The sequence below is a fragment of the Chrysemys picta genome, chromosome 1 (assembly GCF_011386835.1).
Source record: "Chrysemys picta bellii isolate R12L10 chromosome 1, ASM1138683v2, whole genome shotgun sequence".
Taxonomy (NCBI): domain Eukaryota; kingdom Metazoa; phylum Chordata; order Testudines; family Emydidae; genus Chrysemys; species Chrysemys picta.
Window position 1 is genome coordinate 104028493 of NC_088791.1, and position 26717 is coordinate 104055209.

At 49.6% G+C, this 26717-nt stretch overlaps 1 protein-coding gene across 5 annotated transcripts in view; it reads right to left on the minus strand.

Moving 5' to 3' along the window:
• The window catches only part of LOC101950217 (cystine/glutamate transporter-like), a 53227-nt gene that overhangs the window by 14500 nt on the left and 12010 nt on the right, over window positions 1-26717 (minus strand). For 3 of the 5 annotated variants that reach the window (XM_065582001.1, XM_065582007.1, XM_065581994.1), the window contains exons 2-4: window positions 18295-18413; window positions 16218-16503; window positions 10856-10982 (exon numbers count right to left, since the gene is read on the minus strand). In XM_065582001.1, the coding sequence (XP_065438073.1) occupies window positions 10856-10982; window positions 16218-16413 (323 nt within the window). In that variant the 5' untranslated portion in view covers window positions 16414-16503; window positions 18295-18413. Of the gene's footprint in view, window positions 1-10855; window positions 10983-16217; window positions 16504-18294; window positions 18414-23374; window positions 23557-26717 lie in introns of those variants that run through there. The other 2 variants (XM_065582009.1, XM_065581989.1) reach the window with 2 other exon arrangements.

Genomic DNA, 26717 nt, shown 5'->3' on the forward strand with positions numbered 1-26717 from the left:
TGAGGGGTACATTTGACAATATGCCAGCTCCTAAGAAAGGCAAAGTTAGAGTCTGTACATTTCAGCCTTCTTGGACAGACACATTTGGGTTTATTCAAAAGAAAGACTGTGCTGTTTATACTTTCTGTTGTGAAAGTGTTGTTTGTCGCACATCAAGTGTTCGACGACATTTTCAAACGAAGCACGAGGAAACCTTTCTTGATGAAGCAGACAAGACTGAATCGATCAAAAAGGCAGTAGCAAGATATGAGAAGCAAAGCAGTGTTTTTAAATGCTTAAGTGTAAGTAAAGATCAAGCCACAGAAGGAAGTTACAAGATTGCACAGTGCATTGCAAAAAGCGGAAAGCCGTTTACAGATGGGGAATATATAAAAAGTTTTTCTCAGCAGTTCGGAGGTTTTGTTCAATGATTTGCCAAATAAAGATGTGATCGTATCTAGAATAAAAGAACTGCCTGTCTCTGCCAGAACAGTTGAGAGATGCGTAAGTGAAATGGCAGAAAACATTAATGAAAAGCAGACAACTGCATTAAAAGACACAGCAGTGTTTAGAGTTGCAGTTGATGAGCGCAAGGATATAAACAATGTTCCACGTTTGGCAGTTGTTGCAAGATATTGTGCTTCCGATGAAATCCAAGAGGAACTTTGTTGCCTAAAACCCCTGCCTGGCACAACAAAGGGGGAAGATATAGCGGAAACTTTTGTAAGCCATTTTGAAGAATGAGGAGTTGACATCAGAAAAATATTTTGTGTGACAACAGATGGTGCTCCTGCCCTGGTCGGAAAACAGAAGGGATTTGTAAAGTTACTTGAAGATCAAATTGGCCGCCCGACAGTCAAATCCATCAAGAAAACCTGTGTGCTAAAATTTCTGATTCAGAGCTTAATAACGTAATGAATACAGTGGTGCAAATTGTGAATGTCCTTGTTGCTCGATCTGCTTTGACTCACAGTTTCAAGCACTGCTGGAAGAGACGGATAGTGCTTATAATGACATTCCACTTCACACAGTGATGAGCTCCCAAAATGTTAAGAACCGGTTCCCTACCAGGGGGGAGCGGCAGGGCTCCCGCGGCTATTTAAAAGACCGAGGCAGCAGAGGCAGCTGGAGCCCCAGCCCTTTAAATAGCCCCCAGAGCCTCCCCTGCTACCCCAGGGCTCCTGGGGGCTATTTAAAGGGCTGGGGCTCCAGCTGCCTCTGCCCCCTCCCCCCCCCCCCCCCGCTCCTTTAAATAACCGTGGAAGCCCCACCGCTTCCCCCAGGGCTCTGGCCACTATTTAAAGGACCGGGGCGGCAGAGGCAGCTGGAGCTCCGGCCCTTTAAATAGCCCCTGGAGCCCCCTGCTATCCCCAGGGCTCTGGGCCCATACTCACCTCCTGGTTCCCTACTGGGTCTTCAGCAGCACTTCGGTGGTGAAGACCCCTGCCGCTGAAGTGCCGCCAAGAGGACCTGGTAGGGAACCAGTTCTTAAAATTTTGGGAGCCCTGGGAGTAGCGGGGGGCTCCAGGGGCTATTTAAAGGGCCAGGGCGCCAGCTGTCTCTGCCGCCCCGGTCCTTTAAATAGTGGCCGGAGCCCTGGGGGAAGCAGTGGGGCTCCCACGGCTATTTAAAGGAGCGGGGGGGGGGAGGGGGCAGAGGCAGCTGGAGCCCCAGCCCTTTAAATAGCACCCAGGAGCCCTGGGGTAGCAGGGGAGGCTCTGAGGGCTATTTAAAGGGCTCGGGCTCCAGCTGCCTCTGCCACCCCGGTCCTTTAAATAGCTGCAGGAGCCCCACTGCTTCCCCCAGGGCTCAGGCACCCCTCTGAGAGGGGGGGAAGCAGAGGAGGGACCGGGGGAGCTTTGGCTTCCCCAGCTGGGAGCTCAGGTGGGCCAGACAGGATGGTCCCGCGGGCCGGATGTGGCCCACGGACCGGAGTTTGCTCACCCGCCCACCCCTTTAGGAACCGGTTCTACACTGGCTTCTAAATTTAGCAACCAGTTCTTGCAAACCGGTGCAAACCGGCTCCAGCTCACCACTGACTTCACAGCAACATTTGGTGGCTAAGTCGTGGCAAGGTTTAGGTCCGCTTTGTAAACTGTTTTGATGCCATCAAGGCCTTTGTGTCAGAAAAAGGACAAAACTACCCCGAACTGGATGATGACAAATTGCTGTGTAAGCTCATGTTTTTAACTGACATCACCGCTCAGCTAAATGAACTCAACCTCCGTCTCCAGGGTGCAGGGCAAACGGTTCTGGATCTTTATGAAGGCTAGAAGGCATTTGTTGTAAAACTAGCAGTTTTTTCTCAGGATATTCAAACTTTGACTTTCCGCTACTTCCAACACATAAAAGAGCTATCAACACGTTGCACTGTCAGTGTCGATGAGATTGGAATGTACATGCAAGAACTAGAATCAGAATTTTCTGACAGATTTCAAGATTTCCAGTGATTTGGCCCAATGCTTTCTTTTCTAATTAAACCTGAAAAGTTCAACGAAAGCAACTTGGATTTGTCTGTATTTCAGTGGATGGGTGTTGAAGATTTTGAAATGCAGCTCATTCAGTTAAAAAGCTCAGAATTGTGGGCATCAGAGTTTGGAGATCTGCGGAGTGCACTTAAAGCTACCGAGAGAGATCATGGGGCCTCTATTCTGACCTGCTGGACGTCCCTGCCAGTGAAATTTAACTGTTTGAAGAAAATTGCATTTGCAATGCTTTCAGCATTTGGATCCACATACCTGTGTGAACAGGTATTTTCACACATGGACTCTGTCCTCTGTCCCTCTCAGAGCCGGTTAACTGATCATTCAGAAGCCTGTGTGTAGCTTAAAGTATCCAAATACATGCCAGACATTGGAAAACTCAGCAAGAAAAAACAAGGACAAGAATCACACTAAACTGATAAGAGCTGCATTTTAATTTAAATTTTAAATAAGGCTTCTTAAACATTTAAAAACCTTATTTACTTTACATACAATGATAGTTTAGTTATATATTATAGAGAGAGACCTTAATATGTATTACTGGCACGCGAAACCTTAAATTAGAGTGAATAAATGAAGACTTGGCATACCATCTGAAAGGTTGCCGACTCCTTCTATATCACAAGCTAAATATGAAAGCAGCAAAGAGTCCTGTGGCATCTTTGCTGCTTTTACAGATCCAGACTAACACGGCTACCCCTCTGAAGCTAAATATGAGTGAACCATAGGCGCTGACTTCCCCTCTACCTGGAGGTGCTAGACCCCCGCCCCTCCACTCATAGGTGCCCACTTCTACTGGCGTCGGTGGGTGCTCGACCTAGGGTGACCAGATGTCCCGATTTTATAGGGACAGTCCCAATTTTTGGGTCTTTTTCATATATAGACTCCTATTACTCCCTGTAGAAGGGCTTGGCCGAGGCTCGTCCCTTTGCAGAGTTGTGGGATATCCCACCGCCTCGCTACAGTTCGCTCTGGGCTCTTAGGCAGGGGCTGAGACAATAGTTCAATATGAGCCGTGGCCCTAGGTCAGGGCGGGGCAGCAAACACACAGTCAGGAGCTCAGGCCTCAAGCAGGGGCTGGTGCGAGGGGGAGACTGCCACCCGTGAGTGGAGTAGCAGGGGGGACGCAGGCCCACCCGCTCCACTGCGTCCCAGCCCGGGGTCCTAGCAGCGGCAGAAGACTCGCTGCTGTATCAGTGGGGATCCTGACCGCAACACACGGACATTGGTTCTGGCCCTGCTGCGGCCAGGCCAGGGTCGGCTGCCCCCGGACTACTTCCGGACTCCCCCTCGTAAGGTACCTGGGTTTGGCTGGCGTCCTCGGCGGTTTCGAGCACCATCGGTTCCTCCGGGTAACTTGCGAAGGGTAGGCTCGGCTGCTCCTCAGGGTAGCTGGCGAGGGGTAGGCATGGCTGCTCCTGGGGGTAGCAGGCGAGGGGCAGGCTTGGCTAGCCCGGCCAGTCCTCAGGTCAGTCGCAGCCTGCCGGCGTTCCCGAACCCGGAGCTAGGCCACAGGCATCTGACCTCTCTGGCGGCTGGCTTTCAACTGAGGTTTGCAGCGGGGCTTTTCTACTTCCTGTCCTGCGCCGTGACCACTGGGGGGCGGGCACAGGACCCACTGGCTCTGCCCACGTTGGTGCTAGGGGAGGCTTGTCCCTCAGCGGGGCTGTGGGGTATCCCACCGCCTCACTACACATACACACCCCCATAAGGCTGGCTCCCGTCCATCGGGGCCAGACCCGTCCAACTCCCCCAGGCGGGACAAGAAGTCAGCATTTGCGTGGTCCTTACCGGCCCTATGGCGGACAGTATAAGCATAGGGCTGTAGTGCCAGGTACCAATGCGTTAGCCTCATATTATTATTTTTCATTCTGACCAACGACTGTAGTGCAGCATGGTCGGTGACCAGTATGAACGGGGCCCCCAGAATGTAGTACCGCAAGTCGTCACAGGCCCATTTTATTGCCAAGGCCTCCTTCTCTATCACTGCATAGTTTCTTTCTCGTGGAAACAGTTTCTGACTGAGGTATATGACCGGGTGTTCCTCTCCATCCACCTCCTGAGACAGGACCACCCCTAGGCCTACCTCAGAGGTGTCCGTCTGGAGGATGAACTCTCAGTTAAAGTTGGGGCTGTATAGGATGGGCTCACGGCAGAGACTGTTTTTGAGGGCCTGGAAGGCGCGGTCATACTCCGGGTCCACTCCACACATCGGGGGCTGGCTTTGGTCAAGAGTCCCGTTAGCGGGGCTGCGATGGAGGCTAAATCTGGGATGAATCGTTGGTAGTTATCTGCCAGTCCGAGGAACTGGCATACTTGGCGCTTCGTGGTGGGTGGTGGGCATGCCGCTAGGGCCTGAACCTTTCCCACGAGAGGTCTCACTTGTCCCCTCCCGATAGTGTACCCGAGGTAGGTGGTCTCCTGCCACCCGATACGGCATTTTTTTGAATTGGCCGTTAATCCCGCTGCCCGCAGGGACCTGAGGTCGGCCGCTACCCATTCCAGGTGGTTCTCCCAACGGCAGCTGTAAATAACAACGTCATCCAGGTATGCGGCCGCGTACTCTTGATGAGGTTGAAGGAGGCGGTCCATCAGCCGCTGGAACGTTGCCGGGGCACCATGGAGCCCAAAGGGCATTCGAATGAACTGGTAGAGGCCCGTGGGTGTGGCAAATGCGGTCTTTTCCTGAGAGGCGGGGTCGAGGGGGATCTGCCAGTATCCCTTGCTCAGATCAAGGGTAGTGAGAAAGCGGGCCTTGCCTAAGCGGTCCAGCAGTTCATCGACCCAGGGCATCGGGTACGCGTCGAATTTCAAAATGGAATTGACACGGCGGAAATCAATACAGAAGCGCTGCGTCCCATCTGGCTTGGGAACCAGGACTACCGGGCTGCGCCATTCACTTTGCAACGGTTCGATAACCCCCAGCGCCAACATCGCCCGGACTTCCTCCTCTACGACCTACCACATACGATGTGGCAAGGGCCTATTTGATTCCCGGATCACCACCCCCGGCTCTGTCTGGATGTATGGTAAACGAGGGTGGTGTAACCCGGCTGGGCAGTGAACGTTTTGGGGAATGCCTGCAGGAGGCATCCGGTATGCTTTTGTTGCTCCACAGTCAGGGATTCTCCGAGCTGAGGCATTGTGGAGTCCTCGGTCGGGGTTACATGGGGTCCTAGCTCGGGCTCCGGGGGGCAGGGATTAATTAGCAGGCCTTCTCGTTCTCGCCAGGGCTTCAGGAGGTTAATATGGTATCGCTGGGCTCCTTTTTGCCAGTCCAGCTGGTTAATCTCATAGGTGACCGGCCCAACCTTCTGAACCACCTCATATGGCCCCTGCCACCGGGCCAGTAGTTTTGACTCGCTGGAGGGCAGGAGGAGCAGAACCCGGTCACCGGGTTCGAACTCGCGGACTCGGGCCTCCCAGTTATATATTTGGGCTTGAGCTTCCTGAGCTGCCTTCAAATTCTCCTGAGCTAGAGCTCCTGCTTGTGTGAGACGTCCCTGAAGCTGGAGGATGTACTGCAGAAGGCCCTGGGCTGGTGACGGGGCTTGCTCCCACGTCTCCCTCATGAGGTCCAGCAGCCCCCTTGGACGTCGGATGTATAAGAGCTCAAAGGGGGAAAATTTCGTGGAGGATTGGGGTACCTCACGGATGGCCAGGAGCAGAGGCGGGAGCAACTGATCCCATCGGCACAGGTCCTCTGGGGAAAACTTGCACAGCATGGTTTTCAAGATACGGTTGAACCATTCGACCAGGCCGTCAGTTTACGGGTGGTAAATGGAGGTGCGTAGTTGCTTAATCCCCAGGAGGTTGCACACCTGCTGCAGCAGCCTGGAGGTGAAGTTGATGCCCTGATCAGTAAAGATCTCCTGCGGCAAGCCCACGCGGGCAAAGACCTTGACGAGCTCCTCAGCGATGGCCCTGGCGGTGATGCTCCAGAGCGGGATGGCTTCAGGAAAACAGCTAGCATAGTCCACGATGACTAGGATGTACAGAAACCTGGCCCTGCTTCTCGGGAGCGGTCCCACCAAATCCATGGCCACTCGCTCAAATGGCGTTTCCACAATGGACATGGGGATCAGGGGGGACTGGGGCTGTCCATGGGGGAGCAGCCAGCTGACACTCCGGACAGGAACTACAATACTCCCATACCTCCTGGTGCACCCCGGGCCAGAAGAATTGGGTCAGAATTCAGGCAAGGGTCTTTTCCGACCCAGGTGCCCTGCAGCTGGGACATCATGGGCGAGGTTCATCACCGCACATCGGTGGCATCGAGGCACCAGCAGTTGGGTCTGGACCTCTCCGATGCGGGAATCTCAGTCCACCTGATAGAGGCAGTCATGGTGTAGCTCGAAATGAGGCCAGACCTGGGCTCAGCCAGGTCAATCAGGGCGCCATCGATGGCCGCCAACTGCTCATACGCCTGACTAAGGGTAGGGTCCCCCCTTTGGTCCCAGCAGAAGTCAGTGTCGACCCTGGGGTCGTCAGCAAACATGGGCGGGGGGTCCTCGGGTGCTCCGTCCTGTCTAATAGGGTCCAGTTCTTCTGCCTCCTCAGCGGGGTCCTTGCAGCAGTCCCCCTCCAATGCTGGGGTGACGTTGGGGCTTTCCTCGGTGTTTGAACGAAGGACTCCAGAGAACTCTGGCCAGTCCCGTCCCAGGATCACGGGGTAGGCAAGTCGCGGACCCTAACCAACCACCATCGTCCGCGTGACCCCATCCATGGTTAGTCGGACTCGGGTACTGGAGTAAGGCCGGACGACGCCATGGATGCACTGCAACTGGATGGTTCCCAGGCGGGGGTCCGCCTGGAGGCCTAGGCTTTGGCAGACTAGAGTCTGGCCACAGCCAGAGTCAACCAGGGCCCGCATCTGGCATTCCCCGACAACTATGGGCACGGTGACCTTGATGGTCTGCGGCGGTCGGGCACGGCTCTCCCCTGTGCAAACGTGCCCAAAGCTGCAATCCATCTCTGTGCAGTCCCGCTGCTGGTGTCCATGTTTCCCACAGGAGAAGCAGGGCCTTAGTTCTGGTGGGCCGGGCCAGGCCGAGCCTCCCCCAAGGGCCCTGGGGGGACTTCGCGGGACCCAGCCACTCCTGGTCTCCGGGCCCACACAAGCGGGTCCCTCAGGACGTCTATAACGGGGCTTATGATTCTGTGGAGGAGTTCGCAGTTCGACCCGGGGCGCTCGCCTTCCTCTCGAGGTTAGGGCGCTCGAGCCCTGGCAGGTGGCCCGGAGTAGCCGGTCCAACCGGGGCTTCCGCTGCAAGGAAGTCTTCCATGAGGGCGACGGCGGCGGCTACCGTTGGAGGCCGATGACAGAGGACCCAAGCCCTATCCCACGACAGGAGGATATGGACGAACTGTTCCAGGATGACTTGCTCAGTGAGCTCCTTGGGGTTCCACCTGTCGGGCTGCAGCCACCGCTTGCATAGGTCTCTCAGCTCTTGGGCCACCAGCCGGGGTCGGGCGCCCGGGGTGTAGGACAGACTCCGGAACCTCTGCCGGAAGGTTTTTGGGCTGATGTCTAAGGCATCTAGAATTGCTGCCTTTACCCGGGCATAGTCCCGGGCATCCTCTGCGGATAGCCCTCGGTACACAAGTTGGGCCGTCCCCATCAAATATGGGGCCAGAAGGGTGGCCCACTGGTCAGGTGTCCACCCTGCGACGTGTGCCACCCTTTCAAAAGTCACCAAAAAGGACTTCGGGGTCATCTTGCGGCCCCATCTTAGTTAGTCGCACGGGCGGTGCGGGGCGGGGTGACCCGGCCGTGTCTCCCGGTGGGGCTCCGGGGGATGAGGCAGTGCCGTCGTCAGCTGCTGCAAGCATTGCTGCTGAAACTCTCGGTTCTGCACGGTCAGGTCCCGAATCAGCTGCTGCTGCGCACCCAACTGCTGGATGAGCTGCTGTTGCTGTTGGAGCTGGGCGGCCTGCTGCTGGAGCTGGGCCGCCTGCTGTCACTCCTGATTCTCCACCAGGAGTGTAAAAAGTTTGGATAAATCCATGTCTCCAGTGGGGGACCGTTCTCCCCAAGACCCTTTCTCACAGAGGTCAATGGCTCATCCCACATCCTGGGCAAGAGTCCCCACTTCTGGTACCACGTGTAGAAGGGCTCGGCCGAGGCTCATCCCTTCGCGGGGCTGTGGGGTATCCCACCGCCTCGCTACAGTTCGCTCTGGGCCCTTAGGCAGGGGCTGAGCCAATAGTTCAATATGAGTCCTGGCCCTAGGTCAAGGCGGGGCAGCAAACACACAGTCAGGAGCTCAGGCCCTTAAGTAGGGGCTGGTGCGAGGGGGAGACTGCCACCCATGAGTGGGGTTGCAGGGGGGACGCAGGCCCACCCGCTCCACTGCGTCCCAGACCGGGGCCCTAGCAGCAGCAGAAGACTCGCTGTTGTGTCAGTGGGGATTCTGACCGCAACACACGGACATTGGTTCTGGCCCTGCTGCGGCCAGGCCAGGGTCGGCTGCCCCCGGACTACTTCCGGACTCCCCCTCGTAAGGTACCTGGGTTTGGCTGGCGTCCTCGGCAGTTTCGAGCACCATCGGTTCCTCTGGGTAACTCACAAAGGGTAGGCTCGGCTGCTCCTCACGGTACCTGGCGAGAGGTAGGCTCGGCTGCTCCTTGGGGTAGCTGGCGAGAGGTAGGCACGACTCCTCCTTGGGGTAGCTGGCGAGGGGCAGACTCGGCTGGCCCAGCCAGTCCTCGGGTCAGCCGCAGCCTGCCGGCATTCCCCAACCCAGAGGTAGGCCACAGGCATCTGGCCTCTCTGGCGGCTGGCTTTCAACTGAGGTTTGCAGCGAGGCTTTTCTACTTCCTGTCCTGCGCTGTGACCTCTGGGGGGCGTGCGCAGGACCCACTGGCTCCGCCCACGTTGGTACTAGGGGAGGCTCGTTCCTCAGCGGGGCTGTGGGGTATCCCACCGCCTCGCTACACACACACACACACACACACACACACACACACACACCCTGTCCCGATTTTTCACACTTGCTGTCTGGTCACCCTAGCTCAACCCCCCTCTGCCTCCGGCCCTGCCCTGACTCCACTCCTGCCCTCTATAACACTAATAGAGAGATATGCACAGCTGTTTGCTCCCCCAGGTATTAATATTTGCTCTGGGTTAATTAATAATCAAAAAGTGATTTTATTAAATACAAAAAGTAGGATTTAAGTGGTTCCAAGTAATAACAGAACAAAGTAAATACTAAGCAAAATAAAACAAAAACACACAAGTCAGAGCCTAATACATTAAGAAACTGATTACAGATGAAATCTTACCCTCTGAGATGTTTCAATAAGCTTCTTTCACAGACTACACTCCTTTCTAGTCTGGGCCCAGTCCTTTCCCTGGTACAGTCCTTGTTCCAGCTCAGGTGGTAGCTAGGGGATTTCTTGGGGCTGCAGCCCCCTTTGTTCTGTTCCACCTCCTTATATAGCTTTGGCACAAGGCAGGAATCTTTTGTCTCTTTGGGTCCCCACCCCTCCTTCTAAATGGAAAAGCACCAGGTTTAAGATGGATTCCAGTACCAGGTGACATGGTCACATGTCCTGTGGGACCCCAGCCTCCATTCTTCCCAGCCTGACTCACAGGAAGGCTTACAAGTAAACAGAGCCATCTACAGTTAATTGTCCTAGTTGATGGGAGCCATCAAGATTCTAAACCCATACTTCGCATAACTACAATAGGACCTCAGAGTTATATTTTATATTCCTAGTTTCAGATGCAAGAATGATACAGTTATACAAATAGGATGATCACACTCAATAGATTATAAGCTTTGTAATGATACCTTACAAGAGACCTTTTGCTTGAAGCATATTCCAGTTCCATTATATTCACACTCATTAGCATATTTTCAGAACATCATTTGGAGTGCAACGTCACAGGGGCCAGTATTAAAGTTCAGTTTTTGCTCTCTCATGTGTCATGTTTATCTTACCTTCCATGTGGGATTTTTTCCTAGTCATAAGTAAAATATGGGTGAAAGTGATTTGTTTTACACTTTCCATAATTATTATTTATTCCGAGGTCTGGACCAATCCAGAGAATTTTCAGCACAAGAGAAACAAGAGAAAGCTCAAAGTGACTGAAAATAGAAGGTTTAAAATAAAACTAGCCTCTAAACTTCAATTATAACGTTATCACAGTGGTATAATGAGGGTACCAAATATCCTGGAGAAGAGAGTTTTTTGGACATGCTGGTCTAATGTGCACATGTGGCAATTTACCCCTTCTGCCTTCTTTTTATTTTAGAAGACTTTCGAGGTGATGTGTATGGTTTCTCCCTTTATGCATTTTTTAAAATAATATGAACTGGTTATCCATTTCCATGGCTTTCCCAGGTCTCACTAACATCTCATTTCAGGTAGCAGAAAAGAGATCTTACCTGATAGCAAAGTACTCAGCCCACAGATACAAGAAACTTGGCAAAGGCCCCAGTGTCTCCAGTACATAGATATAATGTCCTCCAGACTTTGTGATTCTTGTTCCAAGTTCTGCATAGCTCAAGGCACCTGGAACAGATGAAGTAAAAATGCATTTAGTAAATTGTCCCATGGAATTACCACTCCACATAGAAATTATTGAGAATTAAAGGAATCTGTTTAAAATGAGCTAAAAACACAGAATATAAGAGCTGCCATACTGGGTCAGACCACGGTCCATCTTACCCAGTATCCTGTCTCTGACAATTGCCCATACCAGAGCTTCAAGGGGAGAGTACAAAACAGACAATTTTGGAGTGATCCATTTCTGTCTTCCAGTCCCAGCTTCTGACAGTCAGAGGTTTAGGGTTGCCCCACACATGGGGTTGCATCCCTTATCTTTTGGCTAATAAGCATTGATGGACCTATCCTCCATGAACTTATCTAGTTCTTTTTTTAACCCAGTTATATGTTTAGCCTTCACAACATCCCATGGCAATGAGTTCCACAGGTTAGTTGTCAGGGCCAGCTCCAGGCACCAGCGGAGGAAGCATGTGCCTGGGGCGGCACATGCTAAGGGGCGGCATTCCGTCCATTCTTGGGGTGGCACAGTCTAAGCGGGGGTGGGGGTTCTTGTTTTTTTTGCTTCAGCAGTTCGGGCGGCTTTTTTTTTTTTTTTTTTTTGCTTGGGGCAGCAAAAATGGTAGAGCCATTTGTTTGTATTAAACCCGCTGCCCATTAACTTAACTGGGTGACTCCTAGTGTTAGTATTGTATGAAAGGGTAAATAACACTTCTGTATTCACTTTCTCCCATCAGTCATGATTTTATAAAATCTATCTATCATATCTCCCCTTCATTTAAAAAGTGGAAGTCAAATCCTAGTGAGGTAAATAGAAAGGAGCATAAACACTGCCAAATTAAGTGTAAAAATGTAATAAGAAGAGCCAAAGAGGACTTGGAAGAATGGCTAGCCAAAAACTCAAAAGGTAATAACAAAATGTTTCTTAAGTATATCAGAAGCAGGAAGCCTGCTAAACAACCAGTGGGGCCCCTTGATGATCGAGATACAAAAGGAGCGCTTAAAGACAATAAAGTCATTGCGGAGAAACTAAATGGATTCTTTGCTTCAGTCTTCATGGCTGAGGATGTTAGGGAGATTCCCAAACCTGAGCCGGCTTTTGTCGGTGACAAATCTGAGGAACTGTCACAGATGGAAGTGTCACTAGAGGAGGTTTTGGAATTAATTGATAAACTTAACATTAACAAGTCACCAGGACCAGATGGCATTCACCCAAGAGTTCTGAAAGAACTCAAATGTGAAGTTGCGGAACTATTAACTAAGGTTTGTAACCTGTCCTTTAAAATCGGCTTCTGTACCCAACGACTGGAAGATAGCTAATATAACGCCAATATTTAAAAAGGGCTCTAGAGGTGATCCTGGCAATTACACACCGGTAAGTCTATCGTCCGTATCAGGCAAATTAGTCGAAACAATAGTCAGACACATAGAAGAACATAAATTGTTGGGCAAAAAAGTCAACATGGTTTCTGTAAAGGGAAATCGTGTCTTACTAATCTATTAGAATTCTTTGAAGGTGTCAACAAACATGTGGACAAGGGGGATCCAGTGGACATAGTGTACTAAGATTTCCAGAAAGCCTTTGACAAGGTCCCTCACCAAAAGCTCGTATGTATATTAAAGCGTCATGGGATAAAAGAGAAGGTCCTTTCATGGATTGAGAACTGGTTAAAAGACAGGGAACAAAGGGTAGGAATTAATGATAAATTCTCAGAATGGAGAGGGGTAACTAGTGGTGTTCCCCAAGGGTCTGTTCTAGGACCAATCCTATTCAACTTATTCATAAATGATCTGGAGAAAGGGGTAAAAAATGAGGTGGCAAAGTTTGCAAATGATACTAAACTGCTCAAGATAGTTAAGACCAAAGCAGACTGTGAAGAACTTCAAAAAGATCTCACAAAACTAAGTGATTGGGCAACAAAATGGCAAATGAAATTTAACGTGGATAAATGTAAAGTAATGCACATTGGAAAAAATAACCCCAACTATACATACAATATGATGGAGGCTAATTTAGCTGCAGCAAATCAGGAAAAAGATCTTGGAGTCATCGTGGATAGTTCTCTGAAGACGTCCACGCAGTGTGCAGAGGCAGTCAAAAAAGCAAACAGGATGTTAGGAATCATTAAAAAGGGGATAGAAAATAAGACAGAGAATATATTGTTGCCATTATATAAATCGATGGTACGCCCACATCTTGAATATTGCGTACAGATGTGGTCTCCTCATCTCAAAAAAGATATACTGGCACTAGAAAAGGTTCAGAGAAGGGCAACAAGGGGCCACCAAATGAAATTAATGGGCAGCAGGCTTAAAACCAATAAAAGGAAGTTCTTCTTCACACAGTGCACAGTCAACTTGTGGAACTCCTTGCCTGAGGAGGTTGTGAAGGCTTGGACTATAACAGGGTTTAAAAGAGAACTGGATAAATTCATGGAGGTTAAGTCCATTAATGCCTATTAGACAGGATGGGTAAGAAATGGTGTCCCTAGCCTCTGTTTGTCTGAGGGTGGAGATGGATGGCAGGAGAGAGATCACTTGAACATTACCTGTTCACTCCCTCTGGGGCACCTGGCATTTGCCACTGTCCATAGACAGGATACTGGGTTGGTTGGATCTTTGGTCTGACCCAGTACAGCCATTCTTATGTTCTTGTTATGTTCTTAGTGCAAATCCCTTTATTTGCAATAATGGTGTTTCCAGGGGAGATCTATTTACATCTGGTAAGACCTGTTTGTCAGTTTAATGGCATAACTTCTCCGCTGACTTTATGTGGAAAAGTGCATGAAAGGAAGTTTGTCTTTGCCTTAGAGATTTACTTTAAAACACTTCATTTCCTCTATTTATCTAGGTCTAAGCCTCAAACACACACAAGTCCTCCCTCAAATATAGGTGAGCCAAGGACATGGAAACATCTCTCTGATCATATCCATGAAGCAGCTACATAAGAAGAAGAAAAATTTGATACAGAAGAATGTCAAGAATTTCTAATCAAGTGGTTCAAATACTCTCTATTTCCCCTCCTGTAGCTATGTAAAGATAGATTTTAAAACTGGCCACTTCTGTCCCAACTGTAAAACCCCTCAGAACCTACCTGCATGCAATGGAAGGAATATAGGCCCTGATTCACCAAAGCATTCAAACCCATGCTTAATTTGAAGCATGTGTGGTCCCATTGATTTCAATGGATCTGTTCACATGCTTCAAGTTAAGCATATGCTTAAGAGTTTTGCTGAATTGGGGCCATAATCACGTATCAATCTTGCATTTCAAGGGAAAACATAAAAAGGGGGTAAGCGTTATTTAAGGCACTATAGCAAAGAATATTAATGTGACATTAATAAATGGAAGTCTTCAAGCTGGACATTAGGGGGAAATAGTTGAAGAATGAAGTCAGTTAGAAAATTTAGTAACTTGACAAGGGAAGCCACTTGAGTGCCACCAAGACAGGTTTTCAAGAATACACAAGATACACTACAGGTTTAGTGGAGAGAATAATCCTTCACAAGTGCAGATGGTTTGGCTAGCTGACCAATAAACACTATCATTTATTATCCTACTCAGGTAAAAAGAAATCTACATTTGTGATGTTATGGTTTGAGATTTTACATATGCAAAAGAATGAAATTTTAAAGTTGATGTTTCCACAGCAACCTCAGCTAAGCCACATTATACATATATAGTAAGGTATAAGTGTGACAACATCTCCCATAATACAAAATATTACATACGATAAACACTAGAAGGAAGAGTGACAATTGTTGTGGGCTCTATGATTGAATTTCCTGATTCTTGTGGCTTTTTAAACTCTCAACCACGGCACTATAACAAAGCGGTTTTTTGCACACACATAAAGCAGGAAAAGTAACTGTTAAGGAGGGGAAAAAATTTCAAGTCACATACTGAAATAAACACACATCTCCTAGGTCCCCAGAACTCTGTGGTTCTCCATCTAGTGCCCCTAGCTAGAGGCCTAACCTCCCCCAGCCCCCATGCATCTAGAAATTCCACAGACAAGAAAACTACTCCCATGTCTGTGCCCACATGTGGCACCACATTCATAGATCTTAAGTCTTGGGTTTTCCCCCAAGTCCTTCAGATAAACTAGGGTTACCATACGTCCGGTTTTTCCCGGACATGTCCGGCTTTTCGTCAATCAAACCCCCATCCGGGGGGAATCACCAAAAAGCAGAACATGTCCGGGAAAAATATCGGCCGGGCACTTCCTCTCCCGCAGCTGCTCTGCTCCTTCCCTGACTCAGACTTCGGCTCTGCTTAAGAGCCAAGCTGCCCGAGCCAGCGCTACGGGCTTCAGGCAGCCCCCATGCCTCCCGGACCCTGCGCCACCGGAGCAGAGCAGCTGGAGCCCGGGAAGGGAAGTGCCCAGCCGGCGGCTGGGGTCTGGAGGCACGGGGACTGCCCAAAGCCCGTAGCGCTGGCTCGGGCAGCTTGGCTCTTAAGCAGAGCCGAAGTCTGAGTTAGGGGAGGAGCAGAGCAGCTGGAGCAGGGGGGGAGAAGTGCCCGGCCGGCGGCTCAGGGTCCGGAGGCATGGGGGCTGCGCAAAGCCGGAGCGCTCGGGGAGCTCGGCTCTTAAACAGAACCAAAGAGTCAGGGGAGGAGCACAGCAGCTGGAGCCCGGGAGGGGAAGTGCCCGGCCGGGGGCGCAGGGTCCGGAGGCATGGGGGCTGCCCGAAGCCCTAGTGCTACCAGCTTCACTGGTTTGCTGGGCAGCCTCCAGACCCTGCGCCCCGGCTGGGCGCTTCCCCTCCCGGGCTCCAGCTGTGCTGGGGAAGCGCCGGCCGGTGGCGCAGGATCTGGGGGCTGCCCGGCAAACCGTGAAGCCGGTAGCACTTGGGCAGCCCTTTTCGCGTGGCTGGGAGGGAGGAGTGGGAGTTAGTGTGGGGACTTTGGGGAATGGGTGGGGAATGGGCGGAGTTGGGGCGGGGGCGGGGGTGGGAAAGGGGCGGGGCCAGGGCCCCGTGAAGTGTCCTCTTTTTTTATTTTTTAAATATGGTAACCCTAGATAAACCAGTTAAACAACAGATCCTTGGAACCCTGTGGACACGGGAGCTTATTACTGCTTCAATTCTATGGCATTAGGAGATAGGAGTTTTGGTCCATTGTGTTCCCAGCTTATTTTTCTTGGAGAAGTAAAGTTAGGCCTTTGTTGTAGATATATATCATTTGCTAGTTTCCCCATCTACCAAGAATTTAACAAGAAGGGTAAAGAAACTCATCACCCACCAAATAGAGAGAGAATCCCGCAGGCAAACCAAACGATTAAGGAGACACCCACGTTGCCGGAATTTTTCAACACCCCTTTTGGAGAGATAAAGATGCCACTGCCCACCATGCTGCCAATAAGGAGTGAAAAAGCCCTCAGCAAAGTGATCTTTTTCCTTAGAAAAACAGCCTCCTCTTCTTTCTTGGCTTTTCCCATGGCCTCTACAATTTCAGGGCAGGGGTGGGCATTCAGAAGTTAAGGTTTCCTTGTGGGTCCGTCCCAATCCCACAGTCAACAGAGCTCACCTGTGATAGGGGAAAAGAAAGTCAGGGATTTGCGGAGCTTCTTTGGGGAATGACTGTTAAAGCCATTTTACCAATAACCCATCAAAATCTGCTGGATCTACTCTCCTCACCCATTGGATATCACTGGGCAAAGAAACCCCAGGTGCATAAAACATGCTACACAACCATGCGATCTCTTATGTCAGAACTCCTCTGGGTATCAGGGTTTGCTAATTAACTTTTGCTCCTCCTGCTGCAGCAGAGCATAACACACTGTAGGCTGTACATAAACAGCCCTTTAAGCCAAGATTTTCAAAAGTGATCAGTGATTTGGGGTGCCACTATAGTTCAGTGTCCAACTTGAGTCCCCCTCCAGGGACCCAATTTTCATAAATGGCTAAACACCCACACTCTGAAAATCAGGCCCCTTTACGATGCTTCGAGTTGGGCACCTATAAATTTAGGCCGAGCCAAATCACTAGTCACTTTTGAAATTTTTGGCCTTAAAAATGTTTTTTCTTTGGCAACAGCAGAGCAAAGAATTTAGTTTAATAGACATTTTGTATAAACATATCCAGGGCATCTGTTCTTGAGCCAAAATTGGCTGCTGAGTCTTTAAAACAGTGGTGGGCCACCTGCGGCCCATCAGGGTAATCCGCTGGCGGTCCGCAAGACAGTTTGTTTATATTTGCACAGCCACCCGCAGCTCCCACTGGTCGTGCTTCGCCGTTACCGGTCAATGGGAGCTGCGGGAAGCAGCAGCCAGCATGTCTCTGCGGTTTGCGCCGCTTCCCACAGCTCCCATTGGCCAGGAATGGTGAACGGCAGCCACTGGGAGCTGCGGGTGGCCATGCAAATGTAAACAAACTGTCTGGCAGCCTGCCAGCAGATTATCCTGATGGGCCACATGCGGCCCATGGGCCGCAGGTTGCCCACCACGGCTTTAAAAAGTCAAAATAAGCTCTTTGGGGCCCTGATGTGCCAGATTATCTGCTACCGCTCATCAGGGCAGGGAGTAACTTTATGAGTCTCCTAAGGCTCAGACAGGTTGCTGGAACTGATGAATCTAAGGGTTGAGGGGTGGGGAGTAACAACCACCAATGCTCCTGAGCTGTGAATTGCAACATACAACTGATGTTACAAGTGGACGGTCTTACTCGGTATCTAGCTAATTTGCGTGAAACAGCTACAGTCTGGTACGTCAGTAGCGTAGCTAGCGGGGTGCAGGGGAAGCGGCCGCTTCCCCCGCCTTTCCAAAAGCGGCCGGAGGAGCAAGGGGGGTGCAGGCTGGCGGCCTGCAGCATGGCCAGCAGCCATGCGGGGGGTGGCGGGCACGACCGGAGGAGTGGGGCAGCCGCGGCCGGAGGAGCGGGGCCTGGGGGGGGGGCGCGTGCTGGTGGGTCGCAGCACGTCCCGGCGGCCGCGGCTGGAGGAGCAGGGGGCGGGGCGCAGCCTGGTGACCCGCAGCATGGCCGGCAGCCATGGTGGGGCGGTGGGCACGGCCGGAGGAGCGGGAGGGGGCACAGCATGGTGGCCGGCAGCTGCGGCCAGAGGAGCGAAGGGGGGGCCACGGGGTGGCACGGCAGGGCCGGAGAAGGAGCCAAGGGGGGGGCACCTTTTTTATATTTGCTCCCCCTCCTCTTAGAAGCTGGCTATGCCACTGTGGTACGTGTCATATCTCGGAAAGTAGAGCTACAAAGCATGTGGGTCCAATATTCAAATGTAGGATTGGTTAAAGATTTATAGAATCAATCTAAATGAAGGAGTTCTTTTGAGCACAAATATTATTGCTAAAACTTAAAAAATGCACTTATCTGGTTGGTTGATTTTGAACAAAGCAGAGAGAGGTTTACAATCTGTCCCAGACGGTCATCCCTTGCTGGAGTCTCAGAGCAGTTTGATGTACAGTAACCAGTAGCTTCTTTTAGTTGGCTGTGAAATTCCATAGTAAAAATAAAAGAAACAGGATGTAAAACCAAATTTATAGACCAAGTTAAGGATTTGAAGTAACTCTTGATGTTTAGCCACATGGTCTGAGACACCAATGCCAGCCAGGAATATCTGGAAACATAATGGACAAACACCACAGATTTCAGGAATGTGAAATCAACTGGGATTTGTTCTACAGGCTATTGGGGGGGGGGGGGGGGTGAGCGGGGAAGAATAGGGTGATCAGACAGCAAGTGTGAAAAATCGGGATGGGGTGGAGGGTAATAGGAGCCTATATAAGAAAAAGACCCAAAAATTGGGATTGTCCCTATAAAATCGGGACATCTGGTCACCCTAGGGGAGAAACAGAGAGCTATTGCATACCACATCAGACTCCTAGCAATGAGCAAGACAAATTGTTCCAGCTCAGCTTTCTAGTTGAATTCCTGCGCCTGACATTAAAATACAGCTATGTTAATCCTTGTGGCAATGCTTAATGTGCACTTTAGTATTAAAAAAATGTACAAAGCTGCTTTTTGTTCACCTTTTTAGTTGACTACTGGCTCAAATCCTTCTCACTCCTACATAAAGTACCTTTGCATCTACCAACAGCACTGCTTAAAATTACAGTCCCTCAGGTTGCACTTCAAACCAGTGTTTCAAGCAATTTTTACCAACATTTCAAAACAGAATAAAGCACTACTCATCTTACCTAGCAGGACCCGAAGCCTGGCATAGGAAGGAGATGGAGAAAAAGCCAACCTTGAGTAAAGGGGGAAACTTTGTATTACCATAGTGCCCCTCGAGGCCCAAGCTGAGATGGGGACCCCATTGTGCTAGAGTCTACACACACACACACACACAGTAAGAGACCATTCCTGTCCTGAAGGGCTTGCAGTCTAACCAGGCAAGACAGATCCAGGGAATATCTCCATTTTATTGCTGGGGACCTGATGCAAAGACCAACTAGCCTAACACCACACAGGAAATGTGTGGCACAGCTGAAACTGAACCTAGATCTCTTGAGTCCCAGTCCAGTGTCTTAACCTCCAGACTGTCTTTCCTCCTCTCTACCACAAACTGTATAAATATGTATCCAATTATGTCCACAAACCTGATAGTTTCTGAGGACTATTCCTAACTACTTCCACCTATATTTTCTTTGTACAGACCTCAGTTAAAATGACACCACCAAGAACTTTTTAACTACGTCCCCTTCCTTTTCATACAATAAAAGATGTAGTCACTGAGCTGTGATAACCAGATCTGCTTCTTCCTTTTTTTCTGCCACAAATCATCACTCTGTTTCAATGCCCATTAGAAGATGCTGGGTCCAACTAAAAACCAGCTGTGAATATCAGAGGGGTAGCCATGTTAGTCTGGATCTGTAAAAAGCAACAAAGAGTCCCACCCCTCAATCGCACCTTATAGACTAACAGATGTATTGGAGCATAAGCTTTTGTGGGTGAATACCCACTTCATCAGATGCAAGTCACGCGTCTGACGAAGTGGGTATTCACCCATGAAAGTTTATGCACCAATACGTCTGTTAGTCTATAAGGTGCCACAGGACTCTAAGTGAATATAAGCTTGTTCATTCATGTATTCAAATAATTTGGATAAATTGGGGTACATCTACACTACAGGGGGGAGTCGATTTAAGATACGCAAATTCAGCTACGTGAATAGCGTAGCTGAATTCGACGTATCGCAGCCGACTTACCCCGCTGTGAGGACGGCGGCAAAATCGACTTCTGCGGCTTTCTGTCGGCGGCGCTTACTCCCACCTCCGCTGGTGGAGTAAGAGCGCCGATTCGGGGATCGATTGTCGCGTCCCAACGGGACGCGATAAATCGATCCCCGAGAGGTCGATTTCTACCCGCCGATTCAGGCGGGTAGTGTAGACCTAGCCTCAGACTGGTGGTGTTGTGGTCTGCGTACCTGACTGGACAATCTATTTAGGAAAACTGAGTCATTTGTTTATGAAACTGTAATTAACACAAGAAACCAGGCTAAAGAAGGGAAGTCTGAATAGACTTACTTTTGTCTTTCTTTATCTACATCAGACTTACTAGCTTACTGTCCTAGATTTAAAAAAACCTGGAGGAATAAATCAGACATGAATTTGCAGTGCCAGATGCTGGTAATAAAGCCAATGTGATCCCGAGGTTCAATATGAGAGCAAAGTGAATAATTCTTAATGAATCCTTTATTTAAGGAATTTTCACTTCTTTCTGTTTGTGAATTGTCCCTGCTCAGATTGGAATTTTCTCAAATTTCTTTAATTAAAAATTACTTGCCAAGTAATTATGGGAAATTATCCTTGGGCTGGGTCACCTTTATCCCCTTGACCTTGGTCCCTAAGCATTTCCTGGTCCATCATACCACAGCCTGGTACATCACATCTTCTGCAAGAAGACACCTTAGTCTATGACCTTTTAATGAAGAACCCAGAATGGAGTAGGCTCCACTCACCCACCCACCCCCCTTGGCGAGAGACCGAAGTAAACTAAGTTTGTCCTTAAAACAGCATTTTTGTATAGTTGCCTCTTACCAGAATTTCTATTCTTCATCAAATATAAAATTTTTGATTAAGCCCAGTCTGTCAAATAGGTCATTGCAAGTATTCAATATTTTAATTCTAGCTGCATTGATTAGATTTCACTGGCCATATAGATCACAAGGTGTTGTTTCTGTTCCTCTGTTGGCTGAGTGTAACGTTGAATTTTAAAATTCATGGCAGAGAGAACTTACTTTGGTAATCTAATAATTAATGTCCCATTAATATTCTGCAATATTTGCTTAATATTGATTCTTTTCACAAATGTGCCAGCCCCTAAGTTCTTTCACTATATTAGCAAAAAGGCAACACAAAAGAGGAGCGTGTCAGACGAAAACAGAATACTTCCCCCTTCTATACCACCTGCTGCTAAAGAATCTCAAAGCATTTTACAAATATTAAGCCGTACAGCTTCCCTGTGAAGTAGTTAAATATTTTCTCCATTTTTACAATGGGGGAAACTGAGGCTGAAGAGGTTAAGTGACTTGTCACGATGGAATGAGTGGGGAGTAGAACTCAGGATTCCTGGCACCCAGTCCCAGATACACAGCCAACTTGAAGGCAAGCCAGCTAATATAGATAAGAGCTTCAAGGGATTAGTGTTCCAGTTTGACAATATTTATTATGGAATGCTACCATGAACCTGCTACACTTTCCCCTGTGACCTGTCCTCCTTCCACTCTCAGGAACAGGCCACATGCAGGGACTGAGACTATTTGTCCAGTTTTTAAATTGTTTTCTCAGCTGCAAAGGACAAAATAAAAAACAATCTAAACATTCCCAGCAGCAAGATCCCACAGAGGGGTCTGATCCTCCTTCAAAGCAGAGCAAACCCTTCCTGAAATTCTCAGTGCCTTAAACACGTCAGTGCAAAACGAGAACTCAATCGCAGCACTCCCATGTACAATTAGAAGATTGTTTGTTTAAAACTTTGACCTAGTGCTGAGCAATGCTAAGGCCTGTCAGGGCTAAATCCTGATAGAGAAACTCCTTCCGCAACTAGTTCTTTGGTTCAGATCTGACCCAGGGTGGCAGTGATAACAGGTGTTAATGCCTGATGGCTGATTGGTGGCTTATGGGAAGTGCCTTGGTGGTTTCAGTCCAATTCCCAGGGGCCATGTGCCCACCTCACAAACACATCCATTACCATTAGCACCCCCTAAAGGCCAAGGGCTGAATGGGCATGGAGGCTGAACTACCTTCCCCCCCCATCTCCAGAAGTAGTTTTCTCCAAGTTGAGGCACAGTGGCAGGGCAGCACGGGGAAGCTTGCACTGCCAATGATCACACTGTTCCTGTTTAGATAAAGGACTCCAGCCTTCAGATCTGGCTGACACTTTTTACCAGCAACTTAATTCCTAAAGTAATTACGAGATTTCCAGCAATGTCTGTCTTGTGAGAGCCAACAACATTACTCCAGTGGGGCTCTAAAGTGGCCACACACCCTGCCACCTGTACACTTAAAGACAGAACTCCCTGCCACTGTCAACTATCTTACCTGGCTACTTAGTGCACTCCCCAGGGCCCATTTTTTCCAGGAGAAACTTTTTCTTTGTATGAGAGAAATCATTCCCCTCCTCTACTGCACTATCCTGTTATTGGAAGATGGGTCACCTCTAATGAAAATCATCTGTCTACTCTCACTCTGTTTTAGCTCTGTGTCGCTGCATTCTTTCATTTATCCACTCAGAGCCCAGAGTTGCTGGTACTGGAATGCTATGTTCTGGGTCCCCTCATATTTACACTAAGGGTAGATCGAACTAAACTGCTGTTGATCTACAAAGAGGCAATGCATGTGTGCCGTCCCCACCCCCCACTTGTCTGCCTTCCATTTAGCACAGAGGTTTTCAGTCCCACAATTTGAAAACCGTCGACTCATGCCAGGAGCCAGAGGATCGGAAGTTGGTGGGAGCTGCCCAGCTCACTGCAGCCCCTGGCTCTCCGCGCTTTGGGAGCTGGGGCACCAGCTGCCTGGCAGCCCTCCCTGCCCTGCTCCCCGAGCCAGGATGTCTCTGCATGGCCAGGCGCTCCCCAGGCAGGACGGCTGGCACAGTTCCGAGCTGCACCCCTGACACGCTCTTGCCTCTCCCCTAAAGGAGCCCGGCACCAGCCGGTGACACCACCAGGACCTGATCCGTGCCCGCAGAGCCCGACTGCCATGAGATGCTCTCTGAGATGTTCACTTGCCACTGCCCAGGTGGTCTTGGCTCTGCTGCTGCTCCTCAGCCTAGAGGTGGCGCGTGGGGTGATCACGTGCCCCCACCATCAAGAATTAAGCATCGACTCTACATCTACCTTCCTGAGCTGAGGTTTCTCCAACACCCTCTAGGTTCTAACTCAGAGCCTGGCTGTTTTCCCCGTGCCTCTAGATAATTCCTTTTGACTCTAACCTCTTAGCCACTCACCTTTAGTCGCTGACTCGGCTTCAGTGCAAACACCTAATTCATAATTACTCTACTGCGTATACGTACTAATTCACTCAGTACTGTACCTAGCTCCTACACAAACCAAACTCCTCCTCAGACCCGATCTCTCGAGTGCCTCTGCGCTGCTGGCCTCACAGATCAGCTGTTATTGATTTATTACAATATAAGCTAAACACAACTGTAACCAAATGAGCACAGTTTCTTTTTAACCCACTGAGGCTTTTTTTTCTTTTGTTCAACACTTCCCAAGCTGTTGGTATTTACTGGACACAACTTCATCCACTGTTTTGCAGAGCTCTGTTGGGGAGCTTCCCCATCACAACCCACTCAGGTCCTTTGCGGAGGCTAAAGTGACAGTAGCAGGATTAACACGTTCCTCAGATAAATTAGCTAGCAATTGTTGATACCGTAGGTTGAACAATGCACTGAAGACCCAAAGCACTACCATCAGCTAATTAGTCTCTAGTAAGGAAGAGAGGTGAGTATCATGATCTCTGTTTAACAAATGGTGAAACCCAGGTAAGGAGAGGTAAAGTTTCTTGCTTATGGTCACACAGCAGCCAGAGGCAAAACTGGGATTAGAACGTAGGAGTTTCCGGGTCCTAGTTCCAGTGAACCAGGTCAGTAGTTCTCAACCTTTTTCAGCTCAGGACCCATTTGTAAACAGTGTCCTGTCATGACCTAGTCAATTGCTTGAGTGCCAATAATATCGGTCTTATTAATTACACATTAACGTAATAGGTACTAAGTGCACTTTATCACAGCAGTGATGCCCTGTAGCTTCTGTCCCCCAGGGAGGGCTGGGCTCTGAGGTAGCAGCACTGCTCAGATTTGGCCCCAACTGGGCCAAATTTGTGTGACCGGAATTGCAACCTGATGCATGACCAGGGGGCTGCTGGGCCAAAGCTGAGAAACGCCACAACCACAGGCACCAGATCACAACACCCGGAGCGGGAAGCCGAGCCCAGCCTGCTCCATGGGACCACTGCCACAGAGCGAGTGTGAGGCTGGCTTTGAAACACACCCTGCTTCCCTCCAGCCTCCCACAAGACCCTTTGTCACATTCTGCTGACCCAATTTTGGTTGCGACCCACAGGTTGAGAAGCTCTGAGCTAGACCACGTGGCCTTATAGAATGAGAAAAGCGGGGAAACCCACAGAGCTGGAGGGGGAGGGTTGAGGTGGGGACGCCACAGGAAATGTAAAAGGCCTTTCTAGTTGAACTTTGAAGAGCACCAGCAGTAGTAGGGAGCTTCAGGTTGGGACCAGTGGTGGATTAATGATTTTGCTGCCCCTAGGTCCTGAAATAATTGCCACCCCCGGCCCCATATGAACTTCTTTTAGTTTTCTTACAAATTCATTTGAACTAAAATGAATCTAAATATCATTAAAATAATTGAACATTTACAAGTTTTATTATAAATAAAATTACAAGTACAGCAGACCCTCGCTTGAACACGCATCTGTATAGTATGATTTCGCTTGTAGCGCGAGACCGCACATGGATCCAAAACTGAGAACCACTTAATTTCTTCCTTCCGGTCATATTATTAATGTTTAGGATTCTCGCGAGTATGTTTACTAAATGGTGTTGCGCCATCATTGGTGGTTTCAATACGTGCTATGATTGGTAGAATCGCAGCGTCACGGATGCCGCAATTACAAAAATGCTGCTATTATAAATTTGCCGCCCCTGCAAATTTGCCGCCCTAGGCCTAGGCCTTGTCAGCCTAGGCGATAATACGCTGCTGGTTGGGACTGAACTGCATTGGCAGCGGGGAGGGCTTGGTTCTGGACTGAGGTGCCAAGGAAGAGGAGGGGGCTAAATTTCAGGAGTGTAGGGGGATCTGGTTCAGGATTAAGGGGTATTGGCAACAATGGTTTGGAACTAAAGTCAAGGTCTGCAGTCAGAGCTGTGGTGAAGAAGGGAAGCCTCCAGTGTTGGAAAAGCATTTTACAGAATACTTAAGCAGAGGCTGGAGGCTATTTTAAAAGGGACAACTATTTAAGGACCAAAAAAAAAAAAAGTTTGATTTAAAATTAAATATGAAGTGAAAACATGTTCATGATTGTGTTTGAAAGCATCACGTCAGGGTTTTTTCCCTGTGGTAAGAGTCCCACTCAGTGTTGTAAATCCACACACAATGATTTTACATTAGTACATGAGAAAGAGAAAGTGAACCTTACCCACCTTTCGTGGTCCAAGCTAATTGAAGTTCAGAGGATAAAGAAATAGCGTAAGTGGTGTGAAAAAGTAGAACCATTGTCTATTTGTTGTTGTAATTAATGATTCAAGGTGTTCCCCAGCAAGGAGTTATTCAGAGATGATTTTATCTTCACAGCAACACTTTAAGCCATTGCTTTTCATTTTCTCCTGTTGGAACCATTCCCTGCCCTCCATTTTCAGCTATTTCACCAACGACTTACGGTGTGATCCCTTCCCCTCCTGCTCCAGCCTCACGACCTGTGAGGGGTCAGCCTCATCCCTGGATTGGCCACCCTTACGTTATAACAATGACAGTAAATACTAAAGGGAAACACATCCTGAAGGGTTTGTGAAGGGCTACAAGCCCCCTGCTTAAAGGCATAAGCCAACCTCTAACTGCTGGGGATTCAGAGGCCTCTTTCCCTGGGAACAGTTTATCCCATCACTGTCTGCTGCAGGGTTTTTTGTGCCTTCCTCCAAAGCAGTTGGTGCTGGCTATGGTCAGAGACTGTCACCATGGGACTGAGTATGCTACCGTGCTACTTTCCCAGCACCTACAGGAATGGGAGACGAGAACCAAATCAAACCCAGCTCAGCCACATACCTGTACAGATTCCTAGTCCACCTCTAATTTTCACCTCTATCAGTACCTCTAAATGGGACGCTTATACTCAAGGGGTCAGGGCATTAATAAAGCCTGGCTTATACCTCTACTGAATGAAGCTAAATCAATACAAACCTAGGCACCGACTTCTACTGGTGCCAGTGGGTGCTCAACCGCCCCCCTGCCCTCAGCCCCACCCTGACTCCACCCCTGCTCTGCCCCCTCCCAATCCCTTCCCCAAAGTCCCCGCCCCCTCTCACTCCCATTCCAACCCCTTCCCCAAAGTCCCCGCCCCAACTCCGCCCTCTCCCGCCCCCATTCAAACCTGTTCCCCAAGTCTCCGCCCCGGCCCCGTCTCCTCCCCTGAGCACACCATGTTCCCGCTCCTCCCCCCTCCCTCACGGAGCTTGCTACAGCTGTTTTGGTGGCGGCAAGCGCTGGGAGGTAGGCAGAGGAGCGGGGACCCGGTGCGCTCAGGGGAGGAGGCAGAGGAGGAGGTGAGGTGGGGTGGGG